This window comes from Spermophilus citellus (assembly GCF_964194105.1).
Source record: "Spermophilus citellus genome assembly, chromosome: 5".
Classification (NCBI taxonomy): Eukaryota; Metazoa; Chordata; class Mammalia; order Rodentia; family Sciuridae; genus Spermophilus; species Spermophilus citellus.
The window spans coordinates 54,396,582-54,419,367 of record NC_138186.1 but is presented as its reverse complement, the minus strand read 5'-3'; the positions used below and the strand labels follow the sequence as shown (position 1 = coordinate 54,419,367).

Sequence of the window (22,786 nt, the reverse complement as noted above, 5' to 3'; positions counted from 1 at the left end):
TTCACAAATTATGAGAAAGGAAGTCTGATGAGCCCGGCATGGGTCATGTGGCTTCCCAGCATGCAGTCAGGTCTACAGGACAGGCTGAGCTCAGGAACTCCCCTCATCTACTTTGAAGTTGAGCTGGAAACTGTTCCCAAGGAGAGGAGCTACTCTGTAATGTACAGACACACCAAAAAAAAATTTTCTACTGCTCATGTGATTGCAGAGGATCATAAACCGTTAGAACTGCAAGAGCCCTGGGAAACCAGATCCAGACACTAAAGGTCACCAAGACTGAAACCGAAGTAAGTAGCTTAACTAAGTTAAGTGACTTGTCTGAGTGTTACGTAGTACTTAGTAAATAACTCTTGGACAATAACTCTTGGACTGTTGAATGGAAAACAGTAATTTCTCAAGAATTCAAGGAATCTTTAACAAAGAGTCTTCTGCATATTTTATTCATTTATTTATTTTTATGTGGTGCTGAGGATGAAACCCAGTGCCTCACATACCCCAGACAAGTATGCTACTGCTGAGCCACAACCCCTCCCCCTTCTGCATATTTTTGTATCTTTAAGTTTGACTGAAATATTAGAAATGGATTTGATGATGCTATTACAGCATTACCAACAGCCTGGTAGTTGATCTTTCTTTGGTGTTTTTTTGTTTTGTTTTGTTTTTTGTTTTTGTGTTTCACCCAAAGGAGAAAACTATTCACAACAGGATTAGTGTTGGCCCCAGGGCTTTCAGTGGAGTCTCCCACAAATGATGGACAATTAGAAACAAGCAAAACAGGCCCTGGCTCCTGGTCTGAGAGGCCCCAATTCATTGGAGAAGCTGTTGATCTCAACTGTTAGGCTTCAGCCATTGTTCACAATCTGGCATAGAATTAATCCCTTAAGAAAGGCCGGAAAAATGCCATTCAGCACAACATAGTTTGTCATCGCATGCATAATGCAGGCTTTCCAATTAGAATGCTACAATTTGGAAACTTTCTTCACAGACTGATGAGAGAGCAATTATTTTAAGAAGGGAAAACTCAGTCCACTGGGTTTGCCTCGAGTCACTTCTGACTCAAGCCGCAAAGACAAGAGTTTTGAAATCATATTCACTATTGAATTTTGTATCAAAACACCAGCAAGGAGAGCAATTAGTTGCTGTAAACTGAACCCCTAGTAATCAATGATATGCAGCCAGCCAGAGCATTTATGGAGGATGTAAGCAAAATCACATCTGCTAATCAATTTAAAAAAACCTAGCACTTCACTGCTTTTAGGGAAACACCACAGTAAGAAAGAGGAAAGATGGAGGAGATGGTGTTTAGTATCACCAGGTATTTCATGCAGTGCTCACTCCGTAGAGAGGTTTGTGGCCCTAGCTAAACACTCTTCATTTGCTTCAACAGATCTTGGCCAGTGGTGTCCATTATTCAGCTCCTTTTGGAAATGGCTTCTGCTGAACAGTGGAGGTGTGTGGATGTGTGTGAGAGATGGGGCCTGTTTAAAGAGCTCACACATACACACACACACACACACACACACATCATCGAGGTGTCTGTCCTGGGCAAGCTCCCTGCAGACATTCCCGGTTGGATACAGGTCAGCAGTGTCTCTTTGTCACTGCAAGTACAAAGGCATAAGAACAGCAACTCTGTGCTGTTGGCAGGAGAAGAAGTGGAGGTTGTCGGTGGGCCTTCCACTTGTGCCTTATCAGAACCAAATTCCTATCCATGGAGAAAGAGATGGAGTCAGTTTTCCTTGAGTGTCTTAAACTGTACTTGCTTTTTTGCTTGAATCAACCAGGAGATTTTTATTCTCCGTGAAGCCTAAATTCCAAGCAAATATGCATTCTGACACATGAATTAGACTCTCACCAAAAACCCCACTGTGTAGGTGAGTCTGAGCCATGGTCTTGATAACCTGAGATCCATCAGTGTCCCTTTTCCACTCAGGAGTCACCATGACCCCCCATTCCCAGCCCCTAGGGACTCCTAATAGAGGAATAGAGAACAAGATTTCCACCAATATGTGCACCTGGCTGCTGTTCAGAAAAAAATAATTTAGACCAGGAGAAATTATTGAGGTAAAGATCGATAGTCCAGGCTAATAAAAATTAATATCTTCAGCATGCAAACTATGCTAGGCAGTGGATTAATATTCTTTAGATGTAGAGGACATTTTGTAAGTCATTAACAAAAGAATAAATGTAAGTAGGAAATGGGTAAAATGTTCAAGTTCAATGATAAGTAAAAAAATTGCAAATTAGCTAAATATATTTCATCTATCAAATTGGCAGTATTTGTAAACCTAACCACAATATTGGTGATGATACATGGGCATTTGTTACACACTGGTGGTGATGTGAGTACAACTTGTTATAGATTTTTGTTTGGGATGGGGGAGAAGAAAGATATACAGCTATTTTATGATACATACCAAAGCTTCAAAATGTTTGTATGCCCTACTCTAGAAGTTTTGTTTATAGAAACTTTCAAAGGCAGTGATCATGTATTTAGCTAAGAATGTTCATCACAGAATTTTTTAAGTATTTATTTTTTAGTTTTTTAGGTGGATACAATATCTTTATTTTATTTTTATGTGGTGCTGAGGATCAAACCCAGTGCCTCACATGTGCTAGGCGAGCGCTCTACCACTGAGCCACAACCCCAGCCCTCATCACAGAATCTTCATACCAGTGAAATAATATCAGCTACCTAAGTGCCTAATAATAAGAGACTGATTAAATAAATTGAGATGTCCAAAAAATAAAATACTACAAAGTCAGCACATGTGATGTATAAGAATATTCATTTTCAGTATACGAAAAGATGTTCATAATAGATTGTTAAGCAAAATAAGCAAGTTGCAAATAATAGGCACTTTGTATTTGTGTTTACAGTATTCTTAGAATTACAGATGATCTTCATTTTAAAATAATGATTTGCCTTAAAACAAAATGGAGGACTTTATAGAATAGGCCACTTAAAAATTCTTCTAGTGTGCTATCCTTTCAAGATTCTCTACTGGAATGTTTATGATACTCATAATTGGTCATCCTTTTTTATCTTTTCTATAGCCCATATCCTCAAGGCAGTCTTTTTCAATGAAATATTTTGAGGTCTGGTTAGATTCTATTCCTAAAGGGACTGATTGTTTTTGTTTGGATACTCTGTAGCAGTACTAACTCTCGATTATCTGAAAGTTTGACGAATCTTGCTGTCCATAAGTAATCCAGAATCCCAATGAGAAAATGTCTCAACATTGTCTCCCAGCAAACCTGTTTCCAGAGCTATTAATGAAGAGAATGATTAATCAGTTTGAAGTCCTTTCCTAATTTCAGTAGCAAACATATATTACTTGATAGCAAACAGCATTACAATTGAAAACAAAGAACTAATGGGAGAGGGGAACATGGGCAGTCCTAATCCTCAATAATAGCTATGTAGAGGACACTAAACTGAACTTTTGCAAAGCCTTTTCATTGATCATAATTATAAATTAAAGGAATGTAATACAAACTACTTTTATAAACTGATAGGTTGCAGGTTGAAAATTCTGACTGGGAATAAAGAAAACATTTGGCAGCAGAATAACAGAACTGGGCTTTGATTCAGGATACCAGGTTGGAATCCTTATCAATCATTCAGCAACCATGAGTTTAGACAAGTTGTTTGATAGCATTAAGCCTTTTCCACCATCTGTATAATTTGACAGGAATAATAGTACTCACTAAGAGGATATTTGGAAGGACTTAATAAGACAAATTGTGTAACACTTAACATAGGGACTGAAACACAGTAAGCATTAAGGAAGTACTGTCTTTCATGGTCATTATTACTGTTGTTGGAAGGAATGTATTTGCCCAGACATTGGTTGAGCGTAAGCTCTGTGTGAGACACTGGGCCAGGTACTAGGAGGTGAGAACTCAGTGTGCCATATACGCTGCCTTCAGGGTGCTCGCTGTTCTAGCTGGTAAAGGAAGCAAATGCCCGTGACCAACTTATAAAGCAATAAGATACTGTGTGAATTTTACATAGGAAGGACTTTTAAGTCTGGAATCATAAAAAACATAGATGATAGAAATCATAGATCTCCTTGGAGAACTGTCAGAAGCAAAATGTAGATCCCATATTGCTTTTTTTATTCTTACTTTTTAATTGAAGAATAATACAGAGTGCACAAATAATTTATGTGTAGCTTAATGAATATTTACCTGTCTATACTCAGGTACTACTACCCACATCAAAATTAAAATACTTCTGGCGTTCTAGAAAGTTCTTTCATGCCATTTCCCAATCAATACCTTCCCCAGAGGTAACCACAGTTCTGAAATCAATAGATAAATTTTGTCATCTTTGAGCTTCACAACAGTGGAATAATATTGTCAATGCTCAAGTTCTTGTCTGGGTAGAAAAGTGGGATAAGAAGAAAAGGACCCAAATAATAACTTCCTAAATAATATTTAAGGAAGTTTTGCTAGTGAATATATGTTTGCCTATGTAGAAGATCCTCCATATGTGTGGGTTTGTAACAAACATGTACAGACTTTTTTCTTGTCACTATTCCCTAGAAAATACAATGCAACAACTATTTGCGTTGAACTCACTTTGTATTAGGTATTATGAGTAACCTAGAGATAATTTAAAGTGTACAGGAGGATGTGTGTATGTTATACACAAATACTATGGGACTTTTTTGGTGTGTGTGTGGTGGTGCTGGGGGTTGAACCTAGGGCCTTGTGCAAGCTAGGCAAGCACTCTGCCAACTGAGCTGTATCCCCAGCCCCCACTATTTTTTTTTTTTTTTTAGTAGTTTGAGCATCTGCAGGTTTGGGAAGATCCTGGAACAACCCTGCCACTGGTCCTTTGGGATTACTAAATCTCCAAATCAGATAATCTTACCAAAGTTAGGCAAATATACAGGTGAGAATGAGAAGAAACCTAAAACATGATAAATAAAGGTCATGGGGCATGCTAGTTATCATCAATTAGAAAGCAGATTCCTCCATGAGCAGTGGTCTCCAGGATGTTACATTTAGTCAGCCCTGCCAAGTGGTGAATAAGGAAGGAGGACATGGAGACATCTCCTTCCAGAGCCAGTCTTAACCATGCCAGTTAAGTGGACAGAGACTACCCAAAATTGGGGGACGTGCTGCAGACTATTCTGTTCGTACCTTTGGGAAATTCACTTTCTTTCCCCAGTTCTGGAATTGTGATGTGCAGAGGAGGCAGGTTAGAAGGATGAGGTAGACACAGATTGTCCCATGCCTATGTCTCCATGCCAGTGAGAACATTTACAGCAATCTTGTTTTTCTCTTTGTTTAGATTGTTACTTTGGGACTGTGATGACCGCAGCTACAGTTACTACGTTGAGGTTTCTACCAACCAGCAACAGTGGACCATGGTGGCTGATAGAACAAAAGTCTCCTGCAAGTAAGTTGCCTCCTTTCAGTAATTTATTCCAATTGCAAGAGCAGTCTTTCTGATGGAGTCAGCAGTTCCAAGTATGTATTACTGGGACCACCAAATTATATTCTTCTTTTGAGGTTGAAAATGTATTACATCGGCTGGGGTTGTGGCTCAGTGGTAAAGTGCTTACCTAGCACGTGTGGGGGGCCCTGGGTTGGATCTTCAGCACCACATAAAAATAAATAAATAAAACAAAGGTATTGTGTCCACCTACAACTGAAAAATAAGTATCTAAGAAAAGAAAATGTATCACAATAATCCTTTACCATAGTTTGACTATTAAGTACATATGGGAATTTACTTGATAGGACCAAATAAGCTTTCTGTTGAGATTTGAACTTGACTCACACTTTCAAAAATAATGTATATATGTAAGTAGGAAAAAGAAAGATACTTTCCTTATGCAATCCTCTCTCAGATCTTTCCCACATCCCACACTATTCCTTTAAGATATTTTCTTTTTCTTCCTTAGAGAATTTTGCTGACGTGATACATACTTCAAAAATTATTCTGGGGCTCTATCTTACTCCCCACCCTCATACCAGTCTCAGAGTTAGCTAAAAATTTATCTCATCTCCGTGTTAGCTAGCTGTTACCAGAATTAAGGAAAGCCTTGTGCCTTAGGCTCTTCGTGGGCAGAGGCATTTAATGCACTTAGCACGGGAGCTCTGAGCTTACCTAGTTGCAGGAACAGCTGGCAGGAAGGATTCTGTGGGTTCTGACCAGCCTAGAATCAGTATGTGAAGAGAGCCTTTTTGTACAGCCAGATTCTCTGGGAGACAAGACAGCAAATGGCTGATTTTTCTTTCTTTCTGTCTTTCTTTTTTTTTTTGGTACTGGGGATCGAACCCAGGGGTGCTTAACCACTGAGCTACATCTCCAGCCCTTCTTCTCTTTTTTTTAAATAATGTATTTTTTACACCTTTATTTTATTTATTTATATGTGGTGATAAGGCTTGGATCCAGTGCCTGCCTCACACATGCTAGGCAAGTGCTCTACCACTGAGCTACAATCCCAGCCCCCAAGCCCTTTTTTTATGTTTTATTTAGAGACAGGGTCTTACTAAGTTGCTGGGGCTGGCTTTGAACCCATGATCTTCCTGCCTCAGCCTCCTGAGCTGCTGGGTACGCTACCACACCCAGCTCTTTTTTAAATTGCATTATTGTTCTGTGTTAGTCCAATTTCTATTGCTGTGTTAAAATACCTGGAAAATCAACTTATAGGGAGGAAAAGTTTGTGTAGGTTCTTGGTTTCAGTCCATGGTAACTTGCTCTTGTTGCTTTGGGCCTGTGGTGACACAGTAGAGCAATCAGGGCAGGAACATATGACTGAGGAGGCCTGTTCACCTCATGGCAGCTGAGAAGCAGAGAAGGAGGAAGGAGATGGGGTCCTAATATTCCCTTCACGTCCTTGCCCCCAGTGACCTAACTTCCTTCCATCTGACCCACCTCCCAGTAGCAACCATAGACTGACAACCAGATCTTTACCACAGTTGCCTTTGGGGGACATTTTCAGTCCAAACTTTGACAGATTCACATACTATAAATTCATCCCCTTATAAAGTGTATGATTCAGTGCTTTTTAGTATACTCACAGAATTGTGCAGCCATCACTTCCAACATTCTAGAACATCTTCATCACTCCAAAATGAAGCCTTCTCTTCATTAACAGTCACCCACCCCCATTTCTTTTCAACTCCCCCAATCCAGCAGCCAGCAATCTACTTTCTCTCTCTATGGATTTTCATATAATGGACGTCTCATATAAATGAAATCTTATATGACCTTGTGTTTCTTACTTCTACTTAGTGTGATGTTTTCCAGGTTAATTCATGATTGTAACATATATCAGAGCTTCATTTCTTTTTAAGAATAAATAGTATTCCATTGTCTAACCAAATTTTTTTATCCATTCATCAGTTGGTAAATATCTGAATTATTTCCACTTTTTATTATTATGAATAATGCTGCTATGAATAGTATATATATAAGTTTTCATATGAACATATTCAGTTTTCTTGGGTATAAACCTAGAAATAGCCATTGAGTCCTGTGGTAACTGTGTTTGACTTTTTGAAGAACTTCCAAGCATTTATATAGCAGCTAACACCATTTTCTGTTCCTACCAGCGCCATATGAGGCATTCTAATTTTCCACAAGCACTTGTTATTGTCCATCTTTTTGATCACAGAATGTGGAGGTGAAGTAGCATATCATTGTGGCTTCAATTTGCACTTACCTAATGGTTAATGATGTTGAACATCTTTTCAGGTGCTTACTTGACCAAGATTTCTAAATAGCATTAACAATGGCTTGTCTGAGGGCATGTTTGACACCATCACCATTACTATTATATTATCACAAAGCACATGTATGTTGGTTAAGATAGCACTTGCTGCTGTAACAAATAATTTTCAGTATTTCAGTGACTTAACACAATAGTGTATTTCTCAGTCTTCTAACAGTCACTGTAGGTGTTCTGGTTGTCAAGTGGCCGTTCTCCACAGATGAATGAGGAACCCACGCATCTCCCTTCTTATAGTTCTACCATCATTTAGAGCCTCCTCAGCATCACGTACATCTAGCTGGTAGACAGGAAAAGAAAAGAGAAATAGATACTTGTATGCTAATGTGGATGTAGTCCATTCCTGGCTAGGCAGGAAATTCCCTTGAAGCACAGATTTTGTGGGCATTTCTGCCACAGCTTAAGAAAACTAACAATTATATCCTAATTAATATTCCAGTACCTGCATTATTTTATCTCTTTTTGTCTGAATACAAAATGCTTGTGGGGTATTGTCCTTATTTTATAGAAGAGGAAATGAAGCTCAGAGAGAGTATCTTTTCCAAGGAGTGGAGCTAAGATTTAAACCCAGGGCTCTTTCCAGTCTACCACATTGCCTCCTAGTACCAAAGCGTTACCTGAGGGCCAAGCCAGGCTAAATGATAGAAAAGGGCAGATGAAATGGTTAACTTTTCCCAAGCTCCTGGGACCCTTTTTATGAAACTAGAGGGTCTCTGAGGCCCATGAGCAACCAGCCATCCATTTGTCTTTCCAGAGTGTCTGCTCATTGAGTGTGTAGCTCTGGGACCAGATCTGTGCTTCCTCAAAACTTGTCATCTTTGATGTTTATCCATCCCTTATGACATTTTGTATGTTATAAAATATATTCCTCATCTCTCTCTTTTATTTTCCTCTGCAAAAGGTGCTATATCAGGTGTGTTTTTAACAAGATCTGGTTGACTGTTGACCAGGTACATGTTATAATGATGTTGTATTTAGTGAAAATTTTTTTTAATTAAAAAATGCATTCACTAATAACTCCTCTCATGTAACTTTGCATTAAGTCATCAGTATCTTTGTTTGCTTCCATTACTTGATGGATTTAAATAATTTATGTTTTTAACTTTGTATTTTAGCACTTAGATGCTCCAGCAGTGTTTTACATATTAATAAATAAATAATACAGTAGAAGAACAAGAGTAGTGAAAAGACAAGTACCTTTTAACCCTATAAGGATCAATGGAACCCAGGGTTATGATTTTACATTTACAGGCATATTCTGAATTTACTGTGCTTCCTATTTTCAAGTTAGGCCTTAAGAAACTGAGAATATATATATATATATATATATATATAAATGATTTTTAAAAAAAAGACTTCTTAACTAACATACTCCAGAGCAGACCTCAAGAGAGGATTCTATTAGCTTTAAGAATTGTAGCGTGTTCTTATTGAAATAGAATGTGAGTCATGTTATAAATAAAATTACATGGAATATTTAAAGATCATAGCTCTGCCTCTTGATAGCATTTTTCCTTGTCAAGAGATGAGAGCTCAGATTTCTGCTGTCCTCAGAGAAATCTCTCAGAATGAGCAGCTCCCTGTCTTTGTCTGGGATTGGCATTTTCCTTTCTAGTTTTCAGGTCCTTTCTGCTAGACTTGACCCTTCTCTTGTTTTCATTCAGGCTGGGGTCATCTTCTGCTGTAGATAACCTTGCTTTTGTATTAACTTTTTTTTTTGGGGGGGGGGTTCAGTGGATTGAACCCCAGGTGTTGTGCATACTAGATAAGCACTCTACTGCTGACCCATCCCCAGCCCTGTACTAATTTTTTAAAATTAATTTTTACCCCTCTTTCCTTACTTAATATAATAATGTACACTTTAGCCTTATTTTGCTTTTCCAAGCATTGATTTCTTTTCTCTGCTGTCCTTTAAATTGTTGAACAGTTGATCTGTTTATTCAGCTCTTAAGTTATAAACGCAAATACGCACATGGAAATTAATTTAAGTAATGCAGAGATCATTTTGTAAAAAGTAAAATTTTACCTTCCCATCTTCTGTTCCACTCCTTGGAGGTAACTACTTCTGACTTTTTTGTTTTGTTTTTAGTTTTTGTAACTTCTTGATTTTAATATTTTGAACCTCTAATAATTAAATTATCAGCTTTACTAACTTTTGCTATAATTCACTTCAGCACTCTTCATTTTTGTTAGTTATGATTTTCACTTTAGTTCTATTATTTGCCTTTTAAAATTAAATGATATACTTAAACCTCTATTTTTTTTTATCATCTATCAATTGTGGACAGTAGTTTCTGGTTTCCTACTATGTTGATGAAGAAATTATTCCCTCTATTTCCATTTGTCTTTCTTCTTCCAACTTCCCATCTTCTGTAAGCTGTCCAACCGCACTGACCTTATAAAGGTTTATGATATGGGGGCTGGGGCTGGGGCTCAGTGGTGGAGCACTTGCCTTGCACGTGTGAGGTACTGGGTTCGATCCTTAGCACCACATAAAAATAAATAAATAAATAAATAAAGATATTGTACCAACTACAACTAAAACAAATTGAAAAATGTTTATGATGTGTACATTTTGTTCTGTAACCTATGCTGAAGTTTTCCATGTGTTAACTATAAAATAATCCTGAGAAGGGAAAACAACTGAGAGCTCATTATAATATTCTGATTATATAACATTGTTTGTTCACAACATATCTAGTAATTGGATATGCAGTGAGAGAAATATTCTATGTCACTAAGCATGCGCCCCTCTGGGAAGAATTGTACCCTGTTCAGATCTAATAGATCAGATTTTCTTATGAGTGTCAGAATTATTCCACATGTTGAATAGCTTTTTGTTTTCCTGAAGTTCCTAATTGCCTCTTTTTCCTGTTATAGAGCTTTTAAAACATATTGTTTATTCATTGGTTAATTTTGAGAAGATTGTTTCCTACACCTACTCTACAGCTGTGGTCCTAAATTTCCTTTCTCTTTCCTCTCTAGATTGGCAATATTGTTTCTTGAATTTTTTTCCTTTTTTTGTTTCTTCCTTCCTTTTATTTTTTTATATTTGTGTGTGTGTGTGTGTGTGTGTGTGTGTGTATTGTGGAATGTAGTAAAGGCTTAACAGGATCCTTTTCCATTTGCATGACATACTGACCTTGGGTCCCCTTACTTTCTAGATCCATTTCCCTGAAAATCTATAGAAGTGGAACGTTAGCTGTTATTCAGTAGCACTGCTTCTGATAAAAATTGCCCTGGTCACTAAATTGCATCTATCCTGGGAAGACTGTAAATATCTGGTCAAGAGACAGCTTTGGGCTTTCCTGAGTGTGAAAACTTTTGTAAATTCACATGTTCCATGCGATTCTGGGATCTGTGCTCATGGAATGGTTACAAGGGATATTGGTTTCTATTTGGAATGTGAGGCTTCTAAGCCATAGTGTCTCCACACCTGCCCATTATTGAATCTTATCCACTGTTACCTGATTATCACCTACAGGGCAAAAAGAGTAGCTCCTGGGACAATTATGTAGACTGCTAGAAAGACTCCCACTGGGAAGAAATGCCTGAAGCTGCCCTGATGGCTGCCATGGTTCCATTCTCTCTCCTGGGTGAACCTACAGCCAAGTGTGGCTCGTTGGGTCTTTTGAGTCTGATCATTTAGTTAAGAAAAGATCATTCCTGGCCATTGCACTGTGTAAATCTGTAGGTTTTGTTTTGTTTTCTTCCAGAAAAGGTATATGGAAAGCAAATTTTCAGAATTCTTGCATATCTTGATCATAATTTGCGTATAGTATTCAGAAGTTTGAAATCTTGGACTTATTACCATCTAGCATCTAATGTTGCTGATGAGAATCTGATATCAGTCTAATACTTAGTCCTTATAGTAATTTACTTTTCTCTATAGAAGCCGCTAAAACCATCTCTTTATCTCTGGTGGTCTTAAAATTCACAGTGCTACGCCTGGCTGTCAGTTTTCCTCCATCCTGCTCAGCTTGCTTCACTGTGGAAGTCTGCCTGGTTGTCAGTTTATGAGAGTGATACTTCATAGAAGTATCACTTCATTGTGATATCTTCTAGAAATTACTAAAAATCTTTGATGGCTTCCCTTCCAGTTTGCAGTACCTTTACAAATGTATTCGTTTGTATCTCTTTGAAGGCAGGCAATGGTTTTCAGGAAGCGGGAGAGAGAGAGGTAGATGTGCCCACAGTATAGGCCATCTTGCACTCGAATTTCCAAAAGTTGTACTGCGTGGACTGACTTATAGTCAGCTATTGATAATCCTGAGTGCCTGGCTGTACCTCTGCCACATTAGATAGTTGTCTTGTTTCATTCCAAAGTGCACTTCCTCACATATTGACAGCATTTGTGTTCACATTTTCAATCATTTTGTCCCTTTGCCATGGTCCTGTTGGATGTTTGCCAAAGTGTGAGTTTCCTCAGCCATCATTCCTCCCAGACTGTGTCCTTGGCAAACATTTTGGCAAATGTAAATGATTAGGTACGAAGACTTGGGTAATCATGAGGGCTGGGGTTGTGGTAGAGCGCTTGCCGAGCATGCTTGAGGCACTGGGCTCGATCCCGGCACCCCATAAAAATTAACAAAATAAAGGCATTGTGTCCATCTACAATTAAAAAAATATATTTTTTAAAGAATTGGGTAATAATGAAAATTTGACTTTTCCACTTGAGAGTTCTTTGGTCATAATCTAGAACTACCTAGTTTCTCTAGCTATTAACTTCTAATTTTCTCACAAATGTTCTGTCTGCCTGCCAGATTTACCACCCAGATTCCCTTCTGAATAGTTTTTTTCTTCAACTAAGTGTTCATTAAAAATGATGTTGTAAAGACTTTAATAACTCAAGAAAAATACTTACATAATGAGATTTTTTTAAAACAGGGTACAAAATTATAGAAGTATTATCAAAAGTAGAGGAAAATGATGAAAGAAGAAAACCAAAAGGAAATTTGCCAAAGTAGGACTAATGGTTGCCTTTGTGGAGCAGGATTATGGAACTTATTTCTAATTTTATACATTTTTTACTAATTTATATATATTTATTTTAAAGTCTAAAAAATCATATTTGAAGAAAAATTTTTCTTTGCTGCAGCTGTTGACGTTTTGTGGATATCTGTCCTTGTCATTACTTGAGTAGCATATGCCAGCAGAGTGGCACACTTTATTCACTGCCAGCAGTAAATCAAAGAAATTAAATAAGTGCTGTACATGGCAGGAGCCCAGTAGCTCTTCAGGACCTTGATGCCACTTACCCCCGGCACAGGCTGTGCTTCCCTGAAAAGGATACTTGAACCGCATTCTGCTCATGCTTCTCCCAGGAGGGTCCCGAGGGCCACTTCTCCTGGAGCAATTCTTTCTTTGCCTTTCCCCTGGACTCCAGAAACCCATTTCCATCCGAGTGTCCCTTCACCGAGGGGCCTGGTCTGGGGGAGGTGGGGGCACCCCATGGGAGCACGCAGTTTCTACAGCATCCTGACTTAGGAAGTGTTTCCCCTCTGCCCTCCCTAAGAGACATGCAGGTGGGGCCAGCTCATCTGTTGTCCAGGCGTCAGCATGATTGTGTTCATATCTGAACCCTCTTGCTGACTGTGCTGTCCCTTACAGTCAGTAAGTGGCCTGGGGAAGGGCAGCACTGTGGGTCCTGATTCTGTAGGTAGTGCTAGTTATTCACCTGGGAACCTTTGAAAGAGGAATCATGTTTCTTCCCAGTGCTGAAGTGGCTGAGGACAACAGGATAAATTCAAGGTGGAGAGTTAGAGGCTCAGTAAAACCTTCTGTAGAGCAGCAAGATTGAAAAATGGCACATTGAAACCTAGACAATTGACTCTGAATGCTGTTTTCTGCATCTTCTTTCCCGTTTTTGGTGACGGTTGAGAAAGCTTTCTTTCTACCCGTTTGTTTCTTAGCCTGACACTCAACAGCACAAAGCCATTGGGCCTGTTCCAGGAGGTCACTGGTAGCCATGTGATTGGAGGTCGTATGTAGAGGGCTTGGTGTCACTAATGTGATGCATGAGAAAGCCCGTGGGTTTGAGAGGAGGAAACGCCATCACTGTCGACACTGCTGACGAGAAGTTCACAGTCAGTGTCAGGTTGTTTCCAGGAAGGGATTGAAGCTCGTGACTGTCACATAGATCCTGTGCTGAAATATCACTGTTTTCTTGTGAGTTTCTGCTGTGGTAATTTCTCAGCTTTCTCATTCCTGCAGGGCTGGAGGAGTGTGTTTACTTGTTCCTTCTGGAAGTGTGAGCCAATTAATAGACTCTGGTTGTGTAATTGTCACTTTTAAACTGCTCGATGGAGATTTTATTTCTCTCTTTCCATGCTTAATTCCATTTTTCTACACAGCATTTGACAACAATGAAAAAACAGTCATGTTCTTTCTTGAATTTTATTTAAAGGGCAAACATTGGTGTTAATTTTGTCAAGACTTTTAGAATTTGAGCATTAAAAAACATGTCCCTATAAGATGAATGGAAAAAAAAGAAGAAGAAAGAAAGAAAGAAAGAGAAGGAAAAAAATTCAGATAACACACTCATAGAGGTCAGTTTTAGTACTTGGCAGATCCCTGTGTTAGTGACAAGATATCAGAGCCTGCCCTGTGGAAGGCATCTCTATGTTTGACCAGGCTTGGAGACACCTGTTAATCAAACTCTTGTTCATGAACTATGAACTGCCTTGAACAGATGAATATTTTGTTTATGTATTTATTTAGCAGTGTTGGGGATCACTTCCAGGGCCTTGTGCATGCTAGGCAAACACTCTACCATTGAGCCACATCCTCAACCTAGAAGACTGTGTTAGAGTAGGAAACATTAATAGAGAGTCTGTCATTTGTACTTCAACCTTTAGAGGGGACTTATCTTTTGTATTTCAGAAGTTTTTTTTGTTTGTTTGTTTGTTTTGTTGTACTAGGGTTTGAACCCAGGGCTTCATACTTCACACTGTATACCTGAGCTACATCCTTAGACTTTTTATTTTTTATTTCTTAGTTTGAGACAGGGTCTTGCTGTGTTATCCAGGCTGGCCTCAAACTTGTGATCCTCCTTCCTCAGCCTCCCAAGTAGCTGGGATTACAGGTGTGAACCACTGTGTTAGTCAAGTTTCCATTGATATGACAAAATACCTGAGAATATCATCTGGAGGAGAAAGATTGATTTGGGATCACAGTTTCAGCCCACCTTAGCTGGCACCATTGCTGTGGTCCTGTGGTGGAGAGGGCTTGGTGAACAGAGCTGCTCATCTCATGGTGACTGGGAAGCAGAGAGGAAATAATGGGGTCAAAATATAGTTCCTAAGGGCATGCCCCCAGACACCCTCTCCCTCTAGCTGTGTTTCACCTCCTACAGTCTGTACACCTCCTAGTCCATTCAGCTATGAGCTCCTCAGTGGACTAATCCACTATATGAGATCGCAGACCTCATGATCTGCTCACTTCCCCAAATCCCCACCTCTGAACATTGCTGCATTGGGCACCCTGCCTTCAACACATGAGTCTTTGAGGGACAGTTCATATCCTAACCATAACAACCCCCATACCCATACTTTGGAACATGTATGGAAAATGGATTTTGATGCTAATATGTGAACTTCCTGAGTTCTAAATTTAGAGCTATCTGCAGGTCCTGTGGACCCCCAGGGGGAGGCTCCCCCCACCCAGAACACTTGATAGGTGAAGAATCTGGAAGGCATGAAGTCCTCTTGGGTAGCAAATGAGGAGGAAGGAGAATCTGAGAGCTCTCGTTTCCCTCTTCCTTACTTAACCAGGAACCATGTTATTCTGTAAGTGTAATATTTTTTTCCATGCGTATTATAAGAAAAATGAAACATACCTCAATTCTTAGTGAACTGTGTGAGCACCCTTAAAATGTACATGGTCAGGAAGATTCTTCTTTTATTATAGACATAATTTTCATATTAATATCATATTCCAAATGACAAAAACACATCGGGTCACACTAGTCCATCACCATCACTTCTCTTCCGCTGTTCTCCACTGGAGCAGCCTCCCCCCGCTCCCTGCAGCCTCCCTCAAGTTGTCTTCACTCACTGCAGCGAGAGGAAACTTCTCCAGCGCACCTTTGCCTCACCCTGCTTAGGATCGTTCACTGTCTGCATCGCTCCCTGGATTAAGATCAGAATTCTTCACGTGGCCTTCAGTGCCTCCCCTGCCTCTCCTGGCTCACCACCCCACTCTCCTTATTTTCCACGTTCCCGTCTCTCGAGTTCTTTTCCCTTCCCACCATGCATCATGCTCTTCCCCACCACAGACAAGAGGCTTTGCCCTTGTCATGGTGGCCTCTGTCTGGGGCCCACGCACCTGCCCTTTGCCTGGTTAACCTCCATTATCCTTTCTCAGCTCAAGGGCCGCTTTCTGAGGAAAGCGTGCTCCTTCCACTCATCCCCATCAGACCACTTTGTTGCTCTGTCTTATAGATCTGAGCTTCTTTCCGTCACAGCCCATACTATAGCTTGCAGTGACCATTTCTTTTCCTAGTGGTTAAGCTCCTGTTGTTCTTCCCCCTAGAAGGTCAGCTGCATGAGAGCAGGGGTTTGGTGTCTCTACCTCCTCTCTTATCCATAGCAGCCTGGTGAGGACCTAGCACTTACAGGGGTCAGTGTGTATTTGTCTGAACTTATGGCTGCCCGAGTGCCATCACTGTCTCCATTTATGCTGACCCGCTGGTTTTGTTTATCTGGTTACAGTCTAGACATCCTGTAAGTGGTTTTTGTCACAGAAGTCTGTACATCTGGGTTCAGATGTGATCACATGGAGCAAGGAAGGGTTTGTGTGAGAACATACACGTTTCCCTACCTAGTCTTTGTAGACTATGAATGTGTCTTCCCCTCTTTATTAATCCATCATCGATCTGTCATCCTTGATTCACTTACAGCCTTATTCCACAGATTTTAATTCAATCTTTGCCAGAGGTTCAGTTTTCTCTGGTCTCCACATCTTTCCTTGCCCCTCAAGTTAATGACTTGGATCCCCAGTAACAGTTTATCATTTGAGGTTGGTTATTGGCTAGATGTCCATTACCTTTATTTTTAACCACTCTTCGGAGAGAAAAGTTCTACTTTATGGAGGGGCCAAGTGCTTTTAGAACTGTTTGCCAGCTGTGTCCCTTTCACTTTGGAAATTGATTTGCTTTAAAATCCCAAGTTTGTCAGGTTAATATGTTTCAATTGCTTCTCTGAATTTTCAGAGTAAAAGGTTAAAAAATAAGAGCTGACCTTAAACTCTGGAGAGGGACTCAAAAATCTCTTGCCAAGGCAGTCCAGTCCCTCTTCCAGCGTGGTAGGAGTCTGAGGCACATAAGAGATGTTGCTCTGAACTCCTGGAGAGCTCTCCTACCTCCTCTGGTCTCAGGATGGCTGTAGAAGGTTCCAGTCCCAGCACCAGGTGCCCAGTCAGCACCCCTTACTGTGAGCCAGGCTTGATTCACCCCTTCTGTGAGGCGGCATTGCCAGTAAAGGAATGCAGACGTGGGACCTGCCCCTCAGCCCTAGTGTAGGCAAGCCGCTGAGCACCACAGTACCTGTCAACACAGATCTTACCACATTGCCCAGGTTGGCCTTGAACTTGTGATCCCCCTGCCTCAAACTCCCAGATAGCTGGGATTCCAGGCATGTACCACCATACCCAGCTTTGGTTTGGTCAGTGCTAGGGATCAAAACCAGGCCCTGATGCATGCTAAACACATGTTCTGCCACTGAGCTACACTCCCAGCTCATACATAAGCATCTAAAAATGAATACCAGCAACTACAGAAAAGGAAATTAGAACTCATTTGTTGATAGTAAGGAAAGGCCTTGTAGTTTAAGTGACCCACCTCTGTTTACTAAATTATAGTCAGAAATCTGCAAAAGGCTCTGTCCTGGTAATCATGCTATGATTTATGCTAGTTCAGCTCTATCCCAGAGTGCCAAGAGATTTGTGTTTTCTTCCTGGGTAAAAAGAAAAAAGAAGAAAAGAGGAAGGGAGGAATTAAGAGGGTTGATATGAATTCAGAGATCCAGCATGTGCATAGATTAACTTTTAGAGCTGAGGCAATTGTGAATGGGGTAGTTTTCCTAATTTCTCTGTCAGAGGATTCATCATTAATATATAGAAATGCATTTGATTTATGGGTATTGATTTTATATCCTGCTGCTTTGCTGAATTCATTAATTAATTCTAGAAGTTTTCTGGTGGAATTTTTTGGATCCTCTACGTATACAATCATGTCGTCAGCAAATAGTGATAGTTTGAGCTCTTCTTTTCCTATTCATATCCCTTTAATTTCTTTCACCTAATTGCTCTGGCTAGAGTTTCAAAGGACTATGTTGTATAGAAGTGGTGGAAGGGGTGCATCCATGTCTTGTTCCAGTTTTTAGAGGAAATGCTTCCAATTTTTCTCCGTTTCAAATGATTTTGGCCTTGAGTTTAGCATAGATAGCTTTTACAATGTTGAGGTATGTTCCTACTACCCTTAGTTTTTCTAATGTTTTGAACATGAAAGGCTGTTGCTGTATTTTGTCAAGTGCTTTCTCTGCATCAGTTGATAGAATCATATGATTCTTATCTTTAAGTCTATTGATGTGATGGATTATGTTTATTGATTTCCATATGTTGAACCAACCTTGCATCCCTGAAATGAATCCCACTTGATCATGATGCACTCTTTTTAAAATACGTTTTTGTATGTGATTTGGGAATAAACTTAACGAAAGAGGTGAAAGACCTCTACAATGAACACTAAATAAAAATAAATAAAGACCTTAGAAAATAGAAAGATCTCCCTTGTTCTTGGATAGGCAGAATTAATACTGTCAAAATGACCATACTACCAAAAGCACTATACAGACTTAACGCAATTCCAATCAAAAGCCCAGTGACATTCCTCATAGAAATAGAAACAGCAATCAAGAAATTCATCTGGAAAAATAAGAGATCCAGAATAGCCAAAGCAATCCTTAGCAAGAAGAGTGAATCAGGAGGCATCACAATAACAGACCTTAAACTATACTACAAAGCTATAGTAACAAAAATGTTATGGTATTGGCACCAAATTAGGCATGTAGACCAATGGTACAGAATAGAAGACACAGAGACAAACCCACATAAATACAGTTATTTCATACTAGACAAGGTACCAAAAATATATGATGGAGAAAAGATAGCCTCTTTAATAAATGGTACTAGAAAACCTGGAAATCTATATATAGCAAAATGAAAATAAATCCCTAACTCTCACCATGCACAAAACTCCAAGTTAATCAGGGATCTAAGAATTAGACCAGACACGCTGCACCTAATAGAGGAAAAAGTAGGCCCAAATCTTCATCATGTCGGATTAGGCCCTGACTTCCTTAACAAGACTCCTGAAGCGTAAGAAATAAAATCAAGAATTAATTAATGGGATGGACTCAAACTAAAAAGTTTCTTCTCAGCAAAAGAAACAATCAGTGAGGTGAATAGAGAGCTTACAATTTGGGAGCAAATTTTGCCATACACACATCAGAGCACTAATCTCCAGGATATATAAAGAACTCAAAAAACTTAACACCAAAAAATCACCAAAATTTTAATTGATGCAATCTAGGTGTACATAATTATTTGGCTGCCATCACTCCCTAGCCTTTCCCTCCTCCCTCTCCACCTCTAAGCAACATTAAAAAAAAAAAAAAAAAAACAACCAACCCAATCAATAAATGGGCTAAAGAGCTGAACAGACACTTCTAAGAAGAAGATATGCATTCGATCAACAAATATATGAAAAAATGTTCAGCAACTCTAGTAATTAGAGAAGTGCAAATCAAAACTACTCTAAGATTTCATCTCATGCCAGTCAGAATGGCAGATATTTCAAGAATATAGAGAACAATAAATGTTGGTGACGACGTGGGGGGAAAGGCACAGTCATTCATTACTGATAGGACTGCAAATTGATGCAACCAATCTGGAAAGCAGTATGGAAATTTCTTAGAAAACTGGGAATAGAACCACTATTTGACCCAGCTATTCCACTCCTTGGTCTATACCCAGAAGACTTAAAATCAGCATCATAAAGTAATTCAGCCACATCAATGTTTACAGCAGCTCAGTTCACAATGGTTAAACTGTGGAAGCAACCTAGATGCCCTTCAATAGATGAATGGATAAAGAAACTGTGGTGTATATATACAATGGAATATTACTCAACATTAAAAGAGAATAAAATTATGGCATTTGCAGGTAAATGGCTAGAGTTGGAAAATATCATGCTAAGTGAAGTAAGCCAATCCCAAAAATCCAAAGACTAAATATGTTCTCTCTGATAAGTGGATGCTGATCCATAATGGGAGGGACATGGGAAAAATGGAGAAGCTTTGATGGGGCAATGGGGAGGAAGGGATGGGTAGGGGGAATGGGAGTAGGAAAGACAGTGGAATGAGATGGACATCATTACCCTAGGTAATGTATGACTGCACATGTGGTTCGACGCTACATGGCTACATCGTGTACAACCAGAGAAATGTGAAGTTGTGCTGCAGTTGTGTACAGTGAATCAAAATGCATTCTGCTGTCATGTATACCTAATTAAAATTTTTAAAAAATGTTGCTTAGAGGTGGGGAGGGAGGAGGGACAGGCTAGATGGCAGCCAAATGATTACATACACCTAGCTTGCATCAGCCACAGCCACTCAAAAAAAAAAAAAAAAACACTTTTAGAGCTAAAGGGGACACTCTTCTTGACTCTGTCTAGCTTGTCTTGTTCTCTGGCTTCAGCTGTCTCCATTCATATTCTCTCTTGGCCCCTCTTGGGATGCTGCCTGAAACTAAAACTCATCATCTTCTCTGCCTTGGTGATCTTGGCGTTCTTGGCCTGAGCCCCATCTCCCAGATGGGAAGCTGAGACAGCAGGTGCAAGTACTTTCCAGACTCTTGTCTGATGGCAGGACCAGATTAGTGCCCAGGTCTCCCGATTCTAAATCATTTTCCCCCAGAAGTTCGCACGGCCTAAAAGACTATAGTGAAAAAACTGACACAAGTAAGGGTATAGACATGATCAAAGTAAGGAATGCAGTTAGGGAGGTTTTCTGAAGAAAAAAAAAAAGGCATTTTGAGCCTTCCTACCTGCTGTGGGCCCATGTCCTATCTGGGATAACTGACAACTTCCCAACCAAAGGACCTGTGAGCTTCAGATTTCAAAGCCATATAAAGGTACAAGGCAGAAATAGACTTATCTTCAGAGGTGTGATGAAAACTATAGATTACAAAGAAGTCCACCTAGATTTTTAAAAATATTTTTTAGTTGTTACAGACTTATTATTTTATTTATTTATATGTGGTACTGAGAATTGAACCCAGGGCCTCACACATGCCAGGCAAGTGCGCTACTGCTGAGCCCCAGCCCCTCCACCTAGATTTTAATATGATTTCCTATCCTGCCATTATTAACACTTCTTCCCAGAATATTAATTTGACCAGCCTATTAGCTGTATCTGAATTCATACTTTGAAAATCGGTTTTGAAAGTATAGCCTCTACACCAGTGGTCAGGTCTAGATTATCTAGGGCTTCATTATCCAGGCTACAGAGCATATTAGACTCTGTTTTTCTTCCTTTTTCCTTCCTATTGCCTACTTTTGAAAAAATCATTACACTGTTCATTAGGCCATTTATTAGACTATTTCCTTCCACCAAGAGAGACTTGCACGTGTGTGTGTTTTTCCTTCTGTTTTAAGCCAAGATCCATAAAGCATATTTTCCCCACAGTTGTCATTTTCTTTTCATGATCCCTTGAAATGGGATGTAAGTGAATTTCACCGTGGTGTTGTAAATTATGCACTGAGTATCAGTAATAAACATTTCTTACAAAGTTTGAAAGTGCAGTTTCAGAGTGGTGATCGTCTGGAATTGCACACATTTACCAGCTGCTTCAGAAGGAGTTCGTGCAGAGCCCACAGTACAAAGCTAAACAGAGCACAAGAGTGTTTGACCTCCTGGTGCTGAGGTCAGCGGTCTTGGCCTCAGGAGTGGTCATCTTGTTCTTCCTTCTACCTCCAGGCAGCATTGCATGTTAAATTTGTCCTGGAGACCTTGTGGCTTTCCTTTGGTGAAGAAGCCTGGGTAATATCACTTGCTTACCTTAGTGTAAATTTCCTCTGGGAGGGTGAGTCTCAGGCAGAGGAGGACGGCACGCACTGGTAGTGCTCCGCTAGAGGAGAGCACCCGGTTCACATTGTTCCTTTTCCCTTCCTAATTCTCTCGGGAGTTCCTGGACTATGGGATTTGGCAGTTCTGACTGCTGAGCTTTGAATACAGAGTCTTTTCTCTAGGTATTCTGGTGTGGGGGGCAAGACAAGAAGGAGGGGCTCCTAGAACCTTAGTTACAGTTTGTTTTACATTTCTGAATCTTCTGAGTTCCAACCCTGTGCTAATCTAATGTTGAGGACTCCAAAGTTCCTGTTTCCCACAGCACCATTGAGCTACCCCTCTATCACAGCCTCTGCCCATTTCCAGGCGCTTCCAGTAGCCCAACCGAGAGCCACCATGCAGAGAGCCACCAGAATAGTGGCAATCAAGTTTTTAAGACGTGGCCTCTACAGTTACAGTGCATTCCATTCATTTGTGGATTTCTAGTCTTATTTTCAAAGTTATACTTTCACATTGCAGTCTTATGCTTAATATTAATATTAGCTAACTTTACACATTTCTGAGGAAGTGAGCAGGGAACACAGAGCACAGTCTTCTAAGCCTCTTATATTTAGGAATGGAACAGCTGATCATTTTTAGGCACTGTTTCCTTCTTTTGAAACTTCCTATAATTATCATTCAACCATTATTGAATAATTCCCCTTCCAGGACCCCAGTCTGTGTGACACAGGCTCAAGTTAGCTTTAAAAAAAAAAAAATCTGATTTTTACCCATTTATTACCCACTGTGTTACGTCAGGCCCTGTGCTGAGCACACCCCTCCTCTGTGGGCTTACTAGTTGAACCTTCCCAGTCTCAATTTGCTCAGGACCAGCAAGAATGAGAGGCCTCAGCTGAGCACAGTGGT

The 22,786-nt window shown here is 39.8% G+C and overlaps 1 protein-coding gene across 2 annotated transcripts in view; it reads left to right on the top strand.

Moving 5' to 3' along the window:
- The window catches only part of BTBD9 (BTB domain containing 9), a 404,071-nt gene that overhangs the window by 322,629 nt on the left and 58,656 nt on the right, over positions 1-22,786 (top strand). For both annotated transcript variants that reach the window (XM_081294490.1, XM_081294491.1), the window contains exon 9: positions 5,306-5,413. In XM_081294490.1, the coding sequence (XP_081150616.1) occupies positions 5,306-5,413 (108 nt within the window). The remainder of the gene's footprint in view (positions 1-5,305; positions 5,414-22,786) is intronic.